The sequence below is a fragment of the Trematosphaeria pertusa genome, assembly GCF_010094035.1.
Source record: "Trematosphaeria pertusa strain CBS 122368 unplaced genomic scaffold BU26scaffold_14, whole genome shotgun sequence".
Lineage (NCBI taxonomy): Eukaryota > Fungi > Ascomycota > Dothideomycetes > Pleosporales > Trematosphaeriaceae > Trematosphaeria > Trematosphaeria pertusa.
In genome coordinates, this window is record NW_022987225.1 from 952,936 (window position 1) to 967,573 (window position 14,638).

The window sequence follows — 14,638 nt, forward strand, 5'->3', positions numbered from 1 at the left end:
TCATGAAGCCAGAAATTCTGAGAAGCGAGTTCGATTAGGGAAACGAGAAGCTGGAGGCGTTGAGCACCAGATTCACAATGTCAACGGGCATGGTGAAAGGTGTCGAAGTTACCATAATGAGCTTGACAGAGCTAGAAACTTGGAAATAGAGTAGGATAATCTACGAGCATGCGGCGATTGGAGAGTATATGAAGTTTCAAGAAGAGACGGACGAGATCCAGAACGAGATGAGCAGTACCACGTGAAGCTCGAGGCCGGAGGGAATCGTAGAGAACAATTTTATAGCCACCATGATGGCTCGCCCCGGTCAGTTGCCACTGTACCTCGTCTTTTATCCCTGGATATGGAGAGAGCCGCTGCCTACACGCGAAGGCTGTATATAGCCATCCCTTTGGGCTTGGGTGTTCGAGATGTTCTGCGGCTAGAAATGGCGGCTTCCTTGTTTACAAGACAATAGAATGACTCATGACGGCAAATATGTGGCGTCGCGCTCAGGGCAGTCAGAGTGCATGATGAGAGGTTTGATCACGACGTCTGAAGTTGAGTCAAACGGTCTCGGCAGAAAGTTGACCCGGCTCCGGCGGGACCTTTGACTCAGAAAAGTTCCCCACTACTTATTGGCAGCCCGCCCGCAAACAACACACGCGACTCACCACACACCTCAATTGCGACCATGGCAGACCAATCTGCCCCGGCGCAGGCGCAGCCCGCCGCTGAGGGTTCCGAGAACCAGCACACGGACCCCGTAACCGGCGAGATGATCTCCAAGAGCGAATTGAAGCGACGGCAGAAGCAGCGCGAGAAGGAGGCCAAGAAGGCGGAGAAGGAGGCTGCGCTCCCAGCGAGGCCAAAGAAGGAGGGCAAGAAGGAAGAGGAGGAGCTTAATCCGAATGTCGGTCCTAGCAAGTCTTGAGTCGCAAGCAGCGATATGGCTAACAATGCGCAGCAATACTTCGAGATCCGCTGCAACAAGATCACCGCGTTGAAGCAGAGCAAGAAGCCGAACCCGTATCCCCACAAGTTCCACGTCGACACCAAGCTGGCCGACTTCGTCGAGAAATATTCACACCTCAAGAAGGGCGAGACGCGCGAGGACCAAGAAATCAGTGTCGGCGTTCGCATCATAACCAAGCGCGAGAGCGGCAATGCCCTCAAGTTCTACGTCACGAAGGCGGAGGGGGTCACGCTTCAAATCATGTGCCAATTGCAATACGCGTCCGGCGATGTGCCCTTCGAGAAGCAGCACGAGAATCTCCAGCGTGGTGACATAATCGGTGTGGTGGGCTTCCCCGGCAGGACCAGCCCGAAGAAGGGCGGCGAGGGTGAACTCAGCATATTCGCTCGGGAGGTCGTTCTGCTTACTCCATGCTTGCGCATGCTTCCGACGGGTGCGTATATATACTTTTAATATGCAGGACAGGTACTAATGTGGCTCCTCGCAGAGCATTTCGGCTTCAAGGATCACGAGCAGCGCCACCGCCAGCGATTCCTCGATTTGATAATGAACGACTCCACTCGCGGTATGTTCCTTTCCCTAACTAGGTTGCGACGCCCGCCCTCTTTCTGACTCCAGACAGAGACGTTCATCACGAGAACCAAAATCGTCAAGTATGTCCGGAAGTACTTCGACGATAGAGACTTCCTCGAGGTTCAGACGCCCATGATGAACAAGATTGCGGGTGGAGCCACCGCTAAGCCTTTCAAAACGTACCACAACGAACTCGGAATGGGTAAGTCTGTCGCAGTACTCATACTAGAGCTGTTTTGGTCTCTGCCTTGAAGCATCACTCGAGGTGGTTAGCAAGGTTTGAGAAGTGAGACATCTTTCGTGTCCAACTTTCTCTCCTTCCCCCGACGCTTGCCTCTGCTAATGTGGAAATCTGCAGAGCTTTTCCTCCGAATAGCGCCCGAGCTCTACCTAAAGGAACTTGTTGTCGGTGGCCTGGAGCGCGTCTACGAGGCAAGTCTCCCTGTTGAGTGTCGTTGATGTTTCGCATCACAGCGCTCGACCGACACAGATATCAGTCCCTTACTCTCGAGCATAATGCTAATCTTACACCGATAGATCGGACGACAATTCCGGAACGAAGGCATAGGTATAGTCAATACGCGCTCTGATGGCGCAGAGGTACTAACGTTTATCCAGACCTAACCCACAATCCAGAATTTACAACGTGCGAATTCTATATGGTATGACTGACTACATGAAGACGCTTTCGGGCATTTACTGACTTGGTCTAGGCTTTCGCAGACATGTACGTCATGCCAGTGTCAAAATACCCACTGTTGCGGAATGGATCCGTCGCGTGTTTTCGCAACGCTCTGAATGGGCGGAGACGGACCGAATTCCCTAATTGATAACTTGTACTTACCCTTTACCCTCCTTAATAGGTTCGACATCATGGACATGACAGAAGAGCTCGTCTCCGGCCTTGTATATGCGGTCAAGGGTGAGTTACCCCCTTATACGAATTCCGAAAATTTTCTAAACGTGCTGTCTAGGCACCTACAAGACACAATATCATACTCAAGGTGAGTTCTATCTTTCAATCCTCTACCAGTGTGCCACTAACTTGTTATGCAGATGGCCAGGTGTACGACGTTGTACGTCTTCTCTAATTTCCCGCCCCTTTTTACGTATCATCAACTAAACCCTTAGAACTGGGAGAAGCCGTGGCGGCGAGTGGACATGTAAGTCATGGCCATGATATGCAGAACCATGATGGGCATTTGCTAACAAGATCTGATAGGATTCCTGAGCTTGAGCGTTGCACCGGCGAGAAGTTTCCGCCAGCAACCGAGTACGTACAACTCGATCCCTCTTTCCTCCCTGGTACCGATAATGGTGAACTCCGCTCACTCATTACACCAATTATAGATTCCACACAGAGGAGACAAACGCCTTCTTGAAGCGCGTACTAGAAAAGGTCGGCGTAGAGTGTTCGCCTCCTCAGACGAACTCTCGAATGATCGACAGTTAGTAGTAAAAGCACTTGATTAATGTCCCATACTAATTGACTATCAAGAGCTGGTCGGCGAGTTCATCGAGGAGACCTGTGTAAATCCTACGGTGAGTCTATCCCTGTGGTAGGCTTTGCGATGTTCCGGGAGCTAATGTGCGGACAGTTTATTATGGGCCACCCCGAAGTCATGTCCCCATTAGCGAAGTGTCAGTACCTGCACAGGATGAGCTCACAGGACGGAAAATGGTCCTAACATGTTAGCAGATCATCGCAGCATCCCGGGTCTGTGCGAGCGCTTCGAGGCTTTCGTATGCAAGAAGGAGATCTGCAATGGTACGTTTATTCACCTTGTTCGCGAGGATATCTGCTGATGCTTGCTAGCGTACACGGAGTTGAATGACCCCTTCGACCAGCGAATGCGATTCGAGGAGCAAGCCAATCAGAAAGTACGCTCGCTCTTCCTTCTATCTTGATGCTAGACATGCTAACGCGCATCGCCAAAGGCACAAGGAGACGATGAGGCGCAGCTGATAGACGAGTAAGCCAACCTCGCGGGACGAATACTGAATTCTTACTAACAGTACTAGGACCTTCTGTCAAGCACTCGAGTACGGTCTGCCTCCCACCGGGGGATGGGGCTTGGGAATCGACCGATTGGTGATGTTCCTGGTACGTTTCCGGATTGTTGAGCAACGGTTGAAGGTCTACTAACCGGGAGACAGACGGACCACTACAGCATCAAGGAGGTGCTCGCATTTCCCTTTATGAAGGATGTCGTGGAAGAGAAGAAGGAGAAGACAGCGGCGGAGGTCGCAGGTGTGGAGCCACTCCCAGAGGAAGGCATTCGTAGGTGCCATGGCTACTGAGACCCGGTCCTGATTTCTGACTTTTCACAGCGCACAAATGATCCATCTGCCGTGGAATATGCTAGGGCGTGAGTGCATAAGACTCCTTCTATGACCTGGCAGTGTCGAATGGAATTCACCATGTCGGCGTAAATGGTTTGATAGAGAACCGGTCGAGACAAACGAAAAATGATTGATGGCGACTATGCTGCAAAAGCATCACGGGACATTCATGATAGACATTATCTTCTCTCTTCTTGCTTCCCAAAATATCACACATCCCAAACTCTGAAAGGCAAAACAAGGAACTACTACCTCCACGCATGACTGCTCCTGTACTGTTATCCCTCTCGCCTACACCCGCTTCGGGACCTGCCTCGGCTCAGCCGAAACATGCAATTTCGGAGACCGTCGTCCTGCGCATCTTCCGTCGCGGAGCTATGGTCGGGGCCTAGTGGTATTGGTCGATTAGGGACGGGTGGTACTTTGATCCTTGACGGGAGCGCGGGAGACTGTGTAATAGAAAGACGATGGCAGGATACTCTAGAGAGCTTGAACTTGGGTGAAAGCGGGAGTTTGTTTCGCTGGAAAAGAACGTTGACGCCCGGCTGTGCTCGAGTCTTGTTGCATGCGTATGTTTCGCCGACGATATAGAGGGGAGGCAATGACTCCATGTTTCTCATCATAGTAGACATATAACTGCAAAAAGGTTCCAACACGTTCCTCATTTCCGTCCATGAAGGAGCTAGATCTCTAAATCGCACAGAGAACAACATAACTACATTGCACAAGAACAAAACAGTCCGGCAGCGCCACAGCTCTTACTCAAGCGCAGGCTTAAACTTCTTCGCGGACTGCGCCGCCCTGATCATAGCCTCCGGATCCCGAATGCCGGCAACCTGGCCCTGCTCCGCGCGCTTCAACGTCAGCGCCGCAATCAGCGCCGCGCCGACGCCAGACCCGTCCTCCGAGGGCAAGATCTCGATCGGGTCGCCCTTGCCCTTCCCCTTGTTCTTTGGCCAGTCGAGGATCTCCTTGAGCGCCTGCGCGCCGCGCAGCTTGAAGTGCGGGTACTTGTTGAAGACGGAGCCGTCGGCGCCGACATGGCACGTCTGCCAGCCCTTCTTCTTGCAGATGGCGGCGACACCGCAGGCGGAGAGGCGGGCGGCGCGGGTGCCGATGAGCTCTGCGAGTTTGCGGATGAGCTCGAGCTCCGGTTTTGTGCAGACGATGCTGAGGGAGTTCTGGAAGAGGTCGTGCGTTTCGGACAGGTTCTCGAAGGGGTCTTCCTCGATGGCGGCGAGGAAGCCGGCGTCGAGCGAGTAGGCTTTCTTGAGCTTGCCGATGTCCTGGCCCTCGAAGATGTTGCAGTCGGGGTTCTGGTGCAGGTCGAGCAGGACGAGGCGGAAGATCTCGCCGAGGTAGAGTCCTGCGATCATCTTCTCGAAGGATTGCTGGCCCGGGCGCGGAGACTCTTTGTCGATTATTATGTCGTAGGGAGTGCGTGGGAGGACTTTGTGCTCGTTGTCGAAGGCGCCGTATTCGCAGTTGATGGCCATGGGGAGGTCGGGGTCGAGGTTCATGTGGGCGAGCTTGGGGATCGAGCCGCAGTTCTCCATGTAGGCTGCGTTGCAGCCAGTGCCGAAGATGCAGCCAATCTTCATCTGCGTGTCAGTGTAGGCGGACGCGATCATGGTACCAGTAGTGTCGTTGACGAGGGCTGTGAGCTTGATTGGGACACCGCGCTCAGTGAGCGCAGCCTCGAAGGGTGGGACTACGTCCTTGCCCTCAACGCCGTCAATGTCGAAGCCTTTCGTCCATCGCTGCAGAATGCCGTGATCAATGTAGTTCTGTGTTGCCGGATAGGAGAATGTGAAGCCGAGCGGCAGCTGCTCAATCTCCTCGTCCGCATGGTGGTACTCGATGAACTGCTGAAGGCAATCCGCGACATAGCCCCATAGTTCGTCGGCCGTGCCAGTCTTTAGCTCCTCCGGCATACGGTACTTGGATTGTATGATGTCGAACTCGCCCTTTTCTTCAGTAAGCGTCACTTCGCAGACTCGGAGGTTGGTACCGCCCATGTCGAGGGCGAGGAAGGTGCCAGTCTCGTTTCCGTCGGGGAAGGCCATACACCAGGTAGGATTCATGGGCTATATCGGTCAGCACCTTGGGCCTCTGGGAGGAGACTTTTCAAAGGTTCCGAGCGGCGGACTCACAATGGTCGAATTCTCCTCCCGCAAGCCTCTCTCGAGCTCGCTGACAAACTGATTCGTGACTTCCTTGAGCTTAGCCGTGTCGACGACAAAGAGCTCCTCTAGTCGATTGATTTGGTCCAGCAGATCCTTTGGCACATCGGCCATGGAGCCTGAGACACACGTTATCTCACCCATCCTGCTATTTCGTATCGCAGCAACTTATATCGGCATTGCGGAAGGCGCGGATGCGGAGATGTGAGGCAAACGAGGAAGAGGAAAGAGCGATCGTACCCTTTCTTGAGGGCGGTTTCCTTCCGGCAACCATGGCTGCGGTTCGCTGTTTCCACGACGTTCAGGCGGTTGTTGAGGCAAGCGCGACGGGGCAGACAGCGCGTTATGAGGAGGAGGAGTCGATCGAAGAGGAACCGGAATGCGGCTGCCCAGGTGTCCTAAAGTCTTGACGGAGCTGTTAGCGCCTTTAACAACCGAGCACGGCGCAAAGTGGGATGCTGAGGCATAAAAACATCTCAGGTCATGCGCAGCAAGTCAATTGTTCAGCCTTTCTGCTCGCCGCCGGGCTGTGGTTGCTTTTGCGCAAAGAAAAGGGCGATTGGAGCTGCAGCTTACCAAGCGCGTGTGATAATGCTAAGTCAGGTACCCCGCCTGGACGAATGAATAGAGCAATTGCCAGGCCTTGAGGCACGCGATAAATGCGCTGAAGATATTGTAGATGCTGGCTATGGATGAGGGTCTCAATTGAAAAGTTTTGGGCAAGATAGATGAAAGGTTGAGGGTTGAGAACGGCGGCTCGTCTCTGTTGAGACAGCCGGCATCCCACGTTGTCGAAGAAATTGGAACTCCGAGGGGCAGGTGCCGGGTTGCTGGGCAATGACGCACGCGGATGTGGGCAAGGGTCCCTGCAACCTCGGCGAAAAGTATTGCCGTCCCCGAGAACCCTCGCTTCACTCCGCCTTTCACCACCACCAGCACCACTACCAGGCTCTCGATCTTGGCTTCTGCGGTGGTCTTGCGTCATTTTCGCACTGTAAATAACATTGTGGCATACTCCGATGATGACCGAGACAAGCCGACCACGGCCGGAAGCGCACTTCCACGGCCTAGCGTACTTTCACGACTTTCACTGCCCCCGAGACTCAAGTGTGAGCAAAGGCTGTTTGCAGGATACTCGAGGTTAAAAACATGTGACTGACTGATGAGCTTGGCATCGGTAAAGGAGCCCGGCTGCATCAGCCACGCAAAATGGGAAAGAGCTATACCTGGGTATACGTCTGGCTTGCCGAAGCGCCCTCTAGCAAGCCCGGAGAAAATGAGCTTGTCGAACGGAGGCTCCGATATACAGCCGCCCGTGCTGGTGGGCTTGTTATCTCTCGAGTGAAACGACTTGTCCCGCGAGGCCCTGCACTCAACTCTAAGTTCGTCATTCACCTCGCGTGCGGGGCTCTTCTGGCAGCTACGGCAATGCTGTCGCCTGTGCCCTCAGCTACTCCAGAGTGATGCCATACCGGAAAGTCTTCAAACTCGTTGCGAAGAGCTTCATGCGGATAGTCTCGACGTGCTCCTAAGATTGAACAAATCTCAGCGTCTTTCGCAGTCAGCACGAAGTGGCCTTGATGTCAGCACCAATGGTCAGTCCTTCCTCCCCATCCAGCGGACCCCTCACTCCCCTTCACTGCGAGTTTGAGAGCTTGTTGCCGCGATTCTGGGAGTGTTGTGTTTGTTGTTGCCGGGCGCCGCGCCGTTGCCGCGGCGCGTTTTGCTGCGTTTGCCTGACGACGCGCGCCGAAGTTTTCTACTCGGCTCACCACCTTGTCTGCTCCTCACCTGAACACCACAACAAGGTCTAAGGTCCTGTGCAGTGCAGTCCGTTATAGCAACTCACAAAGAAGCTCACTAACAATTGCGTGTACAGGCTTCAACAGAGATGAAGGCTCTCTTCGCGAACCAGAAGAAGTCCGCTGGGCAAGTGGGTGACAGCTCTCTTCCCGAGGTACCTGCGTATACTGAGGGTAATCTCCTCAACGAGAAGACCAGGCCAGCTCAGCGCAAGCCCGTCGTCGACCCAGCTACGGTTCTCTCCGACCAGATGGCTGTCTTAGGACTTAGTGGCGGCGACTCCCAGAGCGGAAGCCAGGGTGAGCCGTACCAGACCGAATGCCTTGAGTTCCACATGCTAACAGTCCTCCAGTATTGGCGCCTGACGCTCCATCCAACCCCATTGACATCAAGAGCGCGCACGCCGGCATCAATGAGGACAGCGTCTTGAAGCAGTCCATTGACATTGGAGATCAGGAGGTATGTAAGGCTAGGCCCACAGGCCTTCACCTGTTGAAGGCCCGTGGACATGCCAGAGTTGCTCCTCTCGTTCTTGAATCAAGTAATTTACTAAAACATAAACCCCAGGAGGCCAAGTTGAGGGAGTGGTGCACTGGCTACCCACCCAAGGCACCCTTTCTCGGCGCTATCCCCGACTCTCCACCGCGAGCCAGCCTGTCACGCCGATCCACCCTCGCGGATCGTCCCGAACTCGACCACCAGCTGGCGGAGACCATGGTGTTCTACCACGGCTACAAATGCCTACCGCTTACGGTGCACACGATTCATCGTCTCTCGCCGTTCTGGAAAGGCGTCAAGCCAATTGCCAACTACGGCCTCTTCAAGCGAGTCATCATCGACAAGGAAATCAACTTCGTGCATCCCGACCACGCCATTGCGGCCCTGACGCGTATTGGCCAGCACTGCAAGCACCTTGTCATCATCGCGCCGATCCATACGAGCGATCTTGGCGATGTCTTCAATCGCGAGGCGCTCAACATCAACACGGGTAACGACTGGGACGAGATTCTGAGGTGCCTTCCGAACCTCGATTATGTCACGTTCGAGCACCCGGAGGATGAGTCGGCTGAGCTCACTCGGAAGACGTATACGGCCTTCGTCCAAGCCCTCTCCGGAGCCGACTCGGAATACATCAAGTCCGTGAACGTGCGCATCCCACCCCGGGTCATGGCCAGCCTGAATGTCAATGTCGCCAACGGCATGGGCAATGGAGGCGCTCTGGGATCCCTCAACGGCGGACAGTCCTAGCTTATTGCCACGGGATCATTCAGCGTACATGAGCAAGGGAATCACAAAAGTCGTCTTTTCTGGCGCTCAGGATGGGCTCTTCTTCACAGGGCACCTGCATATTGGAGGGTTGGCAAGAGACGTTGCTCTTTGGCACACGACTTAGCCTTAAGTGCTTCGACACCCTTTCGTCATTAGGATGGGAATATGAAACTTGAATCACAATGTGCGCGCTTGTTGCTGCTGTGACGTGCGATGTGTGAAATGCAATGTGTTGTTCTCGCCGTGCTCAACAGCATACAGAGCTATGAATCCCTTGTATGCAGTATCCTAATTGCCATTTGCGAGAACATTATGATGATGGCGATGTGAAATTTTGAGATTTCGCGATTTTGCCATGTGCGAAACACATGATGTTCGACGTTACATGTTGTTCGAAGTTCGATGTTCGCTATTCGGCGCCTTCGGCTCCCCACAGCGGAGTTGACGCCATGCCGATCGGGCCCCGTCAGGCGGGCCGCTGCATCTACCCTGCTACCGTGAGACACCGGCGCCCACAGAAAACGGCAATATATATATTTCGAAATAACAAGGCAAAGGAAGGTTTCTGAAGGTCTCTACGCTTTTGTTTACGGAGATTAAACTGCGAGCTATATACAGACTTTGAGAGAGGTATTGAGAGAGTAAGAGAAGGTGTAAAGACTGGCAACATGGCTGCACCGGGCGGAAAATACTTTATCCAAGAGAAGCTGAAGCTGAAGGCGAAGCATCACGAGAGCTATGAGATGCTGTGGGAGACGAAGTGGAAGAAACCTGTACGTATTTCCTTGGGCTCTGCGCGTGCGATTTCAATATGCTTCCTTCCTATTTCGCTGTATACGACAAATAGGCTGACTGAGACCCATGCCTACAGGCCGAAATGGGCGTCTACCCCTTCATGTTCGGCACAGCGTCCGACTTCCAACCCGTGGTCGACGAAATGGTCAAGCGGGGCATGAAGGAGCCGTATGATTGGGACGAGTACGCGAAGATGTACTTCCCGCAGGCGGAGAAGCTGGCGGGTGTGGCGAGAGAGGCGGAAGGCAAGGGCGAGGTGGAGAAGGCGAGCGAGTATTATTTGAGGGCCAGTGCGGTGTATCGGATTGCGAGGTTTCCGGCGCCGAGGAGCGAGGTGCAGAGGGAGGCGTGGAAGTTGGGGAAGGAGGTGTGTATTAAGGGGCTTGGGTAAGTGTGCAGGACGGGACGGGACGCAAGGGAGGGAGGTTGTGAGGTTGAGCTGATGCTGACGGGAATAGACTGAGACCGCATCCTGTAAAGGAGGTAATGGTGCCCCATAAGCATCGTACTTCCGGCGAAGGCGAGACGATCCCTGTATACTATCTCCTACCGGAGGGTGCTTCGAAAGAGGCGCCTGTGCCGCTGGTCATTATCTTCACCGGTCTGGACGGCTACCGCACCGAGCTCGCTGTCTGGATGGAGGGCTGGCGGCAAAACGGCGTTGCTACTGTCGTCCTCGAGATCCCGGGAACGGGAGACTGCCCTGCTGCTCCCTCGGACCCCACTTCTCCTGACCGCCTGTACTCCTCGCTGTTCGACTGGGTAGGCCAGCAGGAGGGCGTCGACCAGAAAAAGGTCGCAATATGGGCCTTCAGCACCGGCGGCTTCTACGCCATCAGGGTAGCGCACACGCACGCCGACAAGCTCGCCGGCGTCGTCGCCCTAGGCGGTGGCTGCCACCACATGTTCGACCCCGAATGGCTAGATCACGTAAACCACCTGGAGTACCCGTTCGACCTTGCGAATACGTTGGCGTACAAATTTGGCTACGACAACGACATTTCCACCTTCAAGCGCGAAGCGTCGTCCAAATTCTCACTCCTCAACGACGGCACGCTCGACTCCCCTATGTGCGCGCGGCTGCTGCTCGTCAACGGCACCGAGGATGAGATCTTCCCGATTGATGACTACTATGTGGCACTGCAGCATGGCGCGCCGAAGGAGGCGCGGTTTGTGGACGGCGTTAAGCACATGGGCGAGCCGGAGAGCTTTTTCATCATTCTGAATTGGCTGTATAAGTTGTTTGGAATTGAGGCGAGTGCGGTGAAGCAGATGCAGACGTTGCCTTTTAAGCCGAAATATTAGGAGTCGTTGGGGATGGGGAACAGAACGGCCGCGGACGATGAGGCACACGAAAGACGAGAGCTGAATCTTAGATGTAATGATATGATAAATCCAACGTGAAGGACCGATGATGATGATAGAATTTCCCCTGGCCGAACCTGCCCCCGCGCTGTTGCGCGGATGCTTTTCAGGACTACCTGACGCCCTTTTTGTCAACGCACACCGCTTCCAGATTGTTGCCCTCGGGATCAAGGACAAAAGCCGCGTAATATGGCTGGCGGCTCATTTCATATCGAATACCGGGTTTTCCATTGTCTGTACCACCATTCGATCTGCATTTCAAGTCAGCTCATGCACTAGCCGGCTGAGCCACACTCACAGTCCTAGGTTATGGAACTCGTCCACCGCCTGATTGTCTGCTGGCGTCAATCTTCGGTCAATCTCCAGCAGGTGCGCGGTTGCTTACTAGGAGCATCGATGGCGACATGTGCAGGATACGGCTTGTGACCTTCTGGGACTTGCTGTAGCCATAGGTATGGGTAATCGCTCCCGTACCCGATGGTCTTGCCTTCGAATGCTCGGATCATTTCGGTATAGCCTAGTGGATTTAACACACTCCTATAGAAGGAACGCATCGCTGCCATGCGTTGAGCGGTAACGTATACGAAGACGTGGTTGATTGTCATGGTCTCGATGCGGAACGTGCAAGCGGAAATGTAGGCGGAAAGAGCGAGAGTTTGAGAAGAGGTTCGCAAGGGTTGAGCTCCAAGAGGATTACCGGCAAGATGGGTCAGGGCGCGGAGATATTTGAGTTTCTTTCGACACCACATCTTTGGGTGGAGCTGGTTGATTATTCAGACGTCTGGACGTGGTCCTCCTCATTGCTCGGAATTCCGGGTTCAGGCGAGGCGCCTCAGAACGGACAGCCCAGTTTGACATTGGTTTGCTGCATCAAGTAGCCTGCGGAGACTTCCGTCTCTGATACAGGATCTGAGCCTCATGATGCTTACGTTCGACAGTCTGGTTTGATAAGCAATGATGAGCGTAGGTGTTAAGCGGAGTGAAACTGTGGCCGAGGAGACGTAACGCTAACCCTAAACCAGGCTTAGACGGCATTGGTAATCACGCCAAGCCTCCGTGTTTCGTCCCGTCTCTTTTCGCGCAAACCCACTATGACTCTCAGCTCGACATTTGAGGACAATGCTAGCACACAGAAACGGAGAATTTTTCTATTCTTGCGTTGTTACTTCCTTGCCCCTTGTTGCTTCATTGACCGCCCAGAGCTTGGCCTTCACCGGTCGATCTCGTAGGAGGCTTTATCTACCCAAGATGAGACCGCGCTGAGAGCCGCAAACCCAATGCGATAAATCACCGGAACCCCGAGACGCGTGCGAAGTTTTCATTCCTACGTAACAGGCGGATAGAGTAGCGGACCACAATGGATAGCCGCTTGAAGTGCCACATCTGCAAGAAAATCTTCACCCAAAGTCCGAATCCCATGTCCCGCTTGTGGTATCCCGACTAGCCCTAGCTAACGCCTCGCAGAGTCTTCGCTTGTTCGACACTCTAAAAGATGTACACCCGGCCCGGCTCCCAGCCTACGGCAGAAGAGTTGTCGGCAATGCACCAGTTCGAAGACGAAGTGTGATTTGCGGCGCCCGAAATGTTCGAGATGCGAGCTGCGGGACACTCCCTGCGAGTACGTTGTTCCAATGACGAGGGGCGTTCCCGTCCACGCACCCGACGAAGAAACCGATCGAGTGGAACCCAATGAGCGTGAACATGACAGTACCAATCTAGCTTTGGTGGCGAATATCGCTTCTATTGGGTTGCCACGGGTACCGCCTTCGTTGATAAGGTATGCTTGTTCCCCGTGTTATCCCGGACTTTATCTTCGCCCGCCTGCACCATGACGTGCAGTTCCTTCTGGTAACATGACGGGTGCGTCACTCCGTCAAGGCCTGCCTTCCTCAACGAAACTCTGTCCCGCATGCCGAGTGCATCTTGAGGTCATCACAGAATGCAATCACGACAATCTCCTTTTATTTCCCCTTTCTTGATGAATTTCATGGAAAGAGACTAGATCCTTTATAGGTAACTTCAGAGCAAGTTGCTGACCAGTCAATGTAGTTCCGATTCGAGTCTCGACCTAGACCCCGCATTGGCCAGCTTTTCGTTTGCAAATCCTTCAGGTCATACGAAAACATCGATGTTCAATGTCCTTCCTGAGAAAGATGTATTCCCCAGTTTTCAATGGGACTCTCCAATGGCAACAGAACCAGTACCCGGTGCCCTGACGACTAGTACGCGTAGATACGGCACCGCTCACTTCATGAGCTCCGACACTAGTACTAAAGCCAGCGACTTCGCTTCAGATGACTGGCTACTTTGGAATCCAGGACCGCCTGGTGCTACACCTCCGCTTGTCAAGCACAGTATGGAAACGCTCTTACGGGTTATCAGGACATACCCGAAAATGCTGGCGAAGGGGTTTCAGACGCCACCAATATTACACTTCACACATACGAGTCCCGAGAGCATACTGTGGCCCATGGCGAATTGCCTTAGCATTTCGAAAATGTGGGCAGACCAGAGCGACGGCGCCACTGACATCATCCGACGGACAATAGTCCAAGAGATGAGATCCATTTTCGAGCAGGTCAGCAGGGCCCTTCACGCCCTTGGCATACTTTGAGGGGTTACTAATGTCTTGTGACAGTACCGATCACTGGACGAAAAGCATCTTCTAGCGGCGCTTCAGGCTTTGACCATGTATACAGTCATATTGATGTTTCCGGGTAGAGGCCAGCTCTCTGTCTCGCTGGTTGACCCGGCCATCTTTCTCTGTCTGCAAAGAGTGGTGAACTACGTCTCGAAGACGGGTCTCTTGCTTACAGAAGAGAGGGATTGTAAGCGGCCATCATGGGAGTCCTGGATCCACGTCACCGCGAAACGTCGGGCAGTTTTTACGCTGTATCTCCTCCACTGGTCCTACTCAGTTTATCACGGTCTCCAATCCTTCGCCTGTAGTCAGCTGGGATTTTTGCCAGCACCAGCTCCCAAGTTCTTGTGGCAAGCAGAGAACAAGGACAAGTGGGAACATCTCTACTATCAATGGCTCGTGCAATGGGGCGAGTTTCCGTACATGATGCACGAATTCGCAGCAATTCTCCCGGGCACGGCTTTGGAACCACGAACGGAGAAGTGGCTGGAAGATGCGGATGAGCTGGGAGTCCTCTTCTTCTCAATAGGTACAACAGTCCACCCGTGCGTACAATGGTGGTAAGTGCGCTTACCACAGGTAGTCAACGCGACGGATCGAGGGAGTCCTGTGTACGATCACGGCAACGGAATAGCAGTCCTCACTCCATAGCGCATACTGCAGGGCACTGAACCGCGCGGACCGTAGCCTCATTTGGCAGTGGTACACCCT

At 53.8% G+C, this 14,638-nt stretch overlaps 7 protein-coding genes across 7 annotated transcripts; 5 read left to right on the top strand and 2 right to left on the bottom strand.

Moving 5' to 3' along the window:
- Positions 1-624: 624 nt before the first annotated feature.
- On the top strand, positions 625-4,036 carry BU26DRAFT_88825 (lysyl-tRNA synthetase). The gene is made up of 22 exons (XM_033836444.1): positions 625-892; positions 947-1,388; positions 1,443-1,520; positions 1,578-1,730; positions 1,887-1,960; positions 2,066-2,096; positions 2,147-2,190; positions 2,242-2,255; positions 2,392-2,450; positions 2,503-2,532; positions 2,585-2,604; positions 2,660-2,691; positions 2,751-2,801; positions 2,879-2,976; positions 3,027-3,070; positions 3,127-3,169; positions 3,228-3,296; positions 3,345-3,409; positions 3,467-3,501; positions 3,551-3,632; positions 3,686-3,809; positions 3,860-4,036. The coding sequence occupies exons 1-22, from the start codon at positions 674-676 to the stop codon at positions 3,868-3,870; spliced, it is 1,818 nt and encodes a 605-aa protein (XP_033679905.1). The 5' UTR covers positions 625-673; the 3' UTR covers positions 3,871-4,036.
- Positions 4,037-4,545: 509 nt separating this feature from the next.
- On the bottom strand, positions 4,546-6,366 carry BU26DRAFT_88998 (hexokinase). Its single transcript, XM_033836445.1, has 2 exons — positions 6,025-6,366; positions 4,546-5,958 (listed from the first exon to the last, which is right to left on the bottom strand). Exons 1-2 carry the CDS (start codon positions 6,196-6,198, stop codon positions 4,630-4,632), a joined length of 1,503 nt encoding a protein of 500 aa, XP_033679906.1. The 5' UTR covers positions 6,199-6,366; the 3' UTR covers positions 4,546-4,629.
- Positions 6,367-7,945: 1,579 nt separating this feature from the next.
- On the top strand, positions 7,946-9,105 carry BU26DRAFT_568896 (uncharacterized protein; the record flags this gene model as incomplete). Its single annotated transcript, XM_033833826.1, has 3 exons — positions 7,946-8,156; positions 8,210-8,316; positions 8,425-9,105. 3 exons carry the CDS (start codon positions 7,946-7,948, stop codon positions 9,103-9,105), a joined length of 999 nt encoding a protein of 332 aa, XP_033679907.1.
- Positions 9,106-9,596: 491 nt separating this feature from the next.
- BU26DRAFT_542732 (alpha/beta-hydrolase) lies at positions 9,597-11,335 on the top strand. The gene is made up of 3 exons (XM_033831669.1): positions 9,597-9,899; positions 9,998-10,308; positions 10,380-11,335. Exons 1-3 carry the CDS (start codon positions 9,795-9,797, stop codon positions 11,224-11,226), a joined length of 1,263 nt encoding a protein of 420 aa, XP_033679908.1. The 5' UTR covers positions 9,597-9,794; the 3' UTR covers positions 11,227-11,335.
- A 63-nt stretch (positions 11,336-11,398) lies between these two features.
- BU26DRAFT_434438 (uncharacterized protein) lies at positions 11,399-11,891 on the bottom strand (the record flags this gene model as incomplete). Its single annotated transcript, XM_033824075.1, has 3 exons — positions 11,399-11,537; positions 11,585-11,621; positions 11,672-11,891. The coding sequence occupies 3 exons, from the start codon at positions 11,889-11,891 to the stop codon at positions 11,399-11,401; spliced, it is 396 nt and encodes a 131-aa protein (XP_033679909.1).
- Positions 11,892-12,386: 495 nt separating this feature from the next.
- Positions 12,387-13,266, top strand: BU26DRAFT_89082 (uncharacterized protein). Its single transcript, XM_033836446.1, has 2 exons — positions 12,387-12,692; positions 12,751-13,266. The coding sequence occupies exons 1-2, from the start codon at positions 12,644-12,646 to the stop codon at positions 13,116-13,118; spliced, it is 417 nt and encodes a 138-aa protein (XP_033679910.1). The 5' UTR covers positions 12,387-12,643; the 3' UTR covers positions 13,119-13,266.
- On the top strand, positions 13,267-14,554 carry BU26DRAFT_89083 (uncharacterized protein). Its single transcript, XM_033836447.1, has 2 exons — positions 13,267-13,864; positions 13,925-14,554. The coding sequence occupies exons 1-2, from the start codon at positions 13,415-13,417 to the stop codon at positions 14,489-14,491; spliced, it is 1,017 nt and encodes a 338-aa protein (XP_033679911.1). The 5' UTR covers positions 13,267-13,414; the 3' UTR covers positions 14,492-14,554.
- The last annotated feature ends 84 nt before the right edge of the window (positions 14,555-14,638 follow it).

Excerpts from the sequence above, each read along its gene's own strand:
- BU26DRAFT_88825 (XM_033836444.1), top strand. The coding sequence starts at position 674 with ATGGCAGACCAATCTGCCCCGGCGCAGGCGCAGCCCGCCGCTGAGGGT. Across the intron at positions 2,097-2,146 it reads ATTCCGGAACGAAGGCATAG|ACCTAACCCACAATCCAGAA; the intron begins GTATAGTCAATA and ends ACGTTTATCCAG. Across the intron at positions 3,071-3,126 it reads AGACCTGTGTAAATCCTACG|TTTATTATGGGCCACCCCGA; the intron begins GTGAGTCTATCC and ends ATGTGCGGACAG.
- BU26DRAFT_88998 (XM_033836445.1), bottom strand. The coding sequence starts at position 6,198 with ATGGGTGAGATAACGTGTGTCTCAGGCTCCATGGCCGATGTGCCAAAG. Across the intron at positions 5,959-6,024 it reads GGGAGGAGAATTCGACCATT|CCCATGAATCCTACCTGGTG; the intron begins GTGAGTCCGCCG and ends TGACCGATATAG.
- BU26DRAFT_542732 (XM_033831669.1), top strand. The coding sequence starts at position 9,795 with ATGGCTGCACCGGGCGGAAAATACTTTATCCAAGAGAAGCTGAAGCTG. Across the intron at positions 9,900-9,997 it reads AGACGAAGTGGAAGAAACCT|GCCGAAATGGGCGTCTACCC; the intron begins GTACGTATTTCC and ends CCATGCCTACAG. Across the intron at positions 10,309-10,379 it reads GTGTGTATTAAGGGGCTTGG|ACTGAGACCGCATCCTGTAA; the intron begins GTAAGTGTGCAG and ends TGACGGGAATAG.
- BU26DRAFT_89082 (XM_033836446.1), top strand. The coding sequence starts at position 12,644 with ATGGATAGCCGCTTGAAGTGCCACATCTGCAAGAAAATCTTCACCCAA. Across the intron at positions 12,693-12,750 it reads CAAGAAAATCTTCACCCAAA|AGTCTTCGCTTGTTCGACAC; the intron begins GTCCGAATCCCA and ends AACGCCTCGCAG.
- BU26DRAFT_89083 (XM_033836447.1), top strand. The coding sequence starts at position 13,415 with ATGTTCAATGTCCTTCCTGAGAAAGATGTATTCCCCAGTTTTCAATGG. Across the intron at positions 13,865-13,924 it reads TGAGATCCATTTTCGAGCAG|TACCGATCACTGGACGAAAA; the intron begins GTCAGCAGGGCC and ends GTCTTGTGACAG.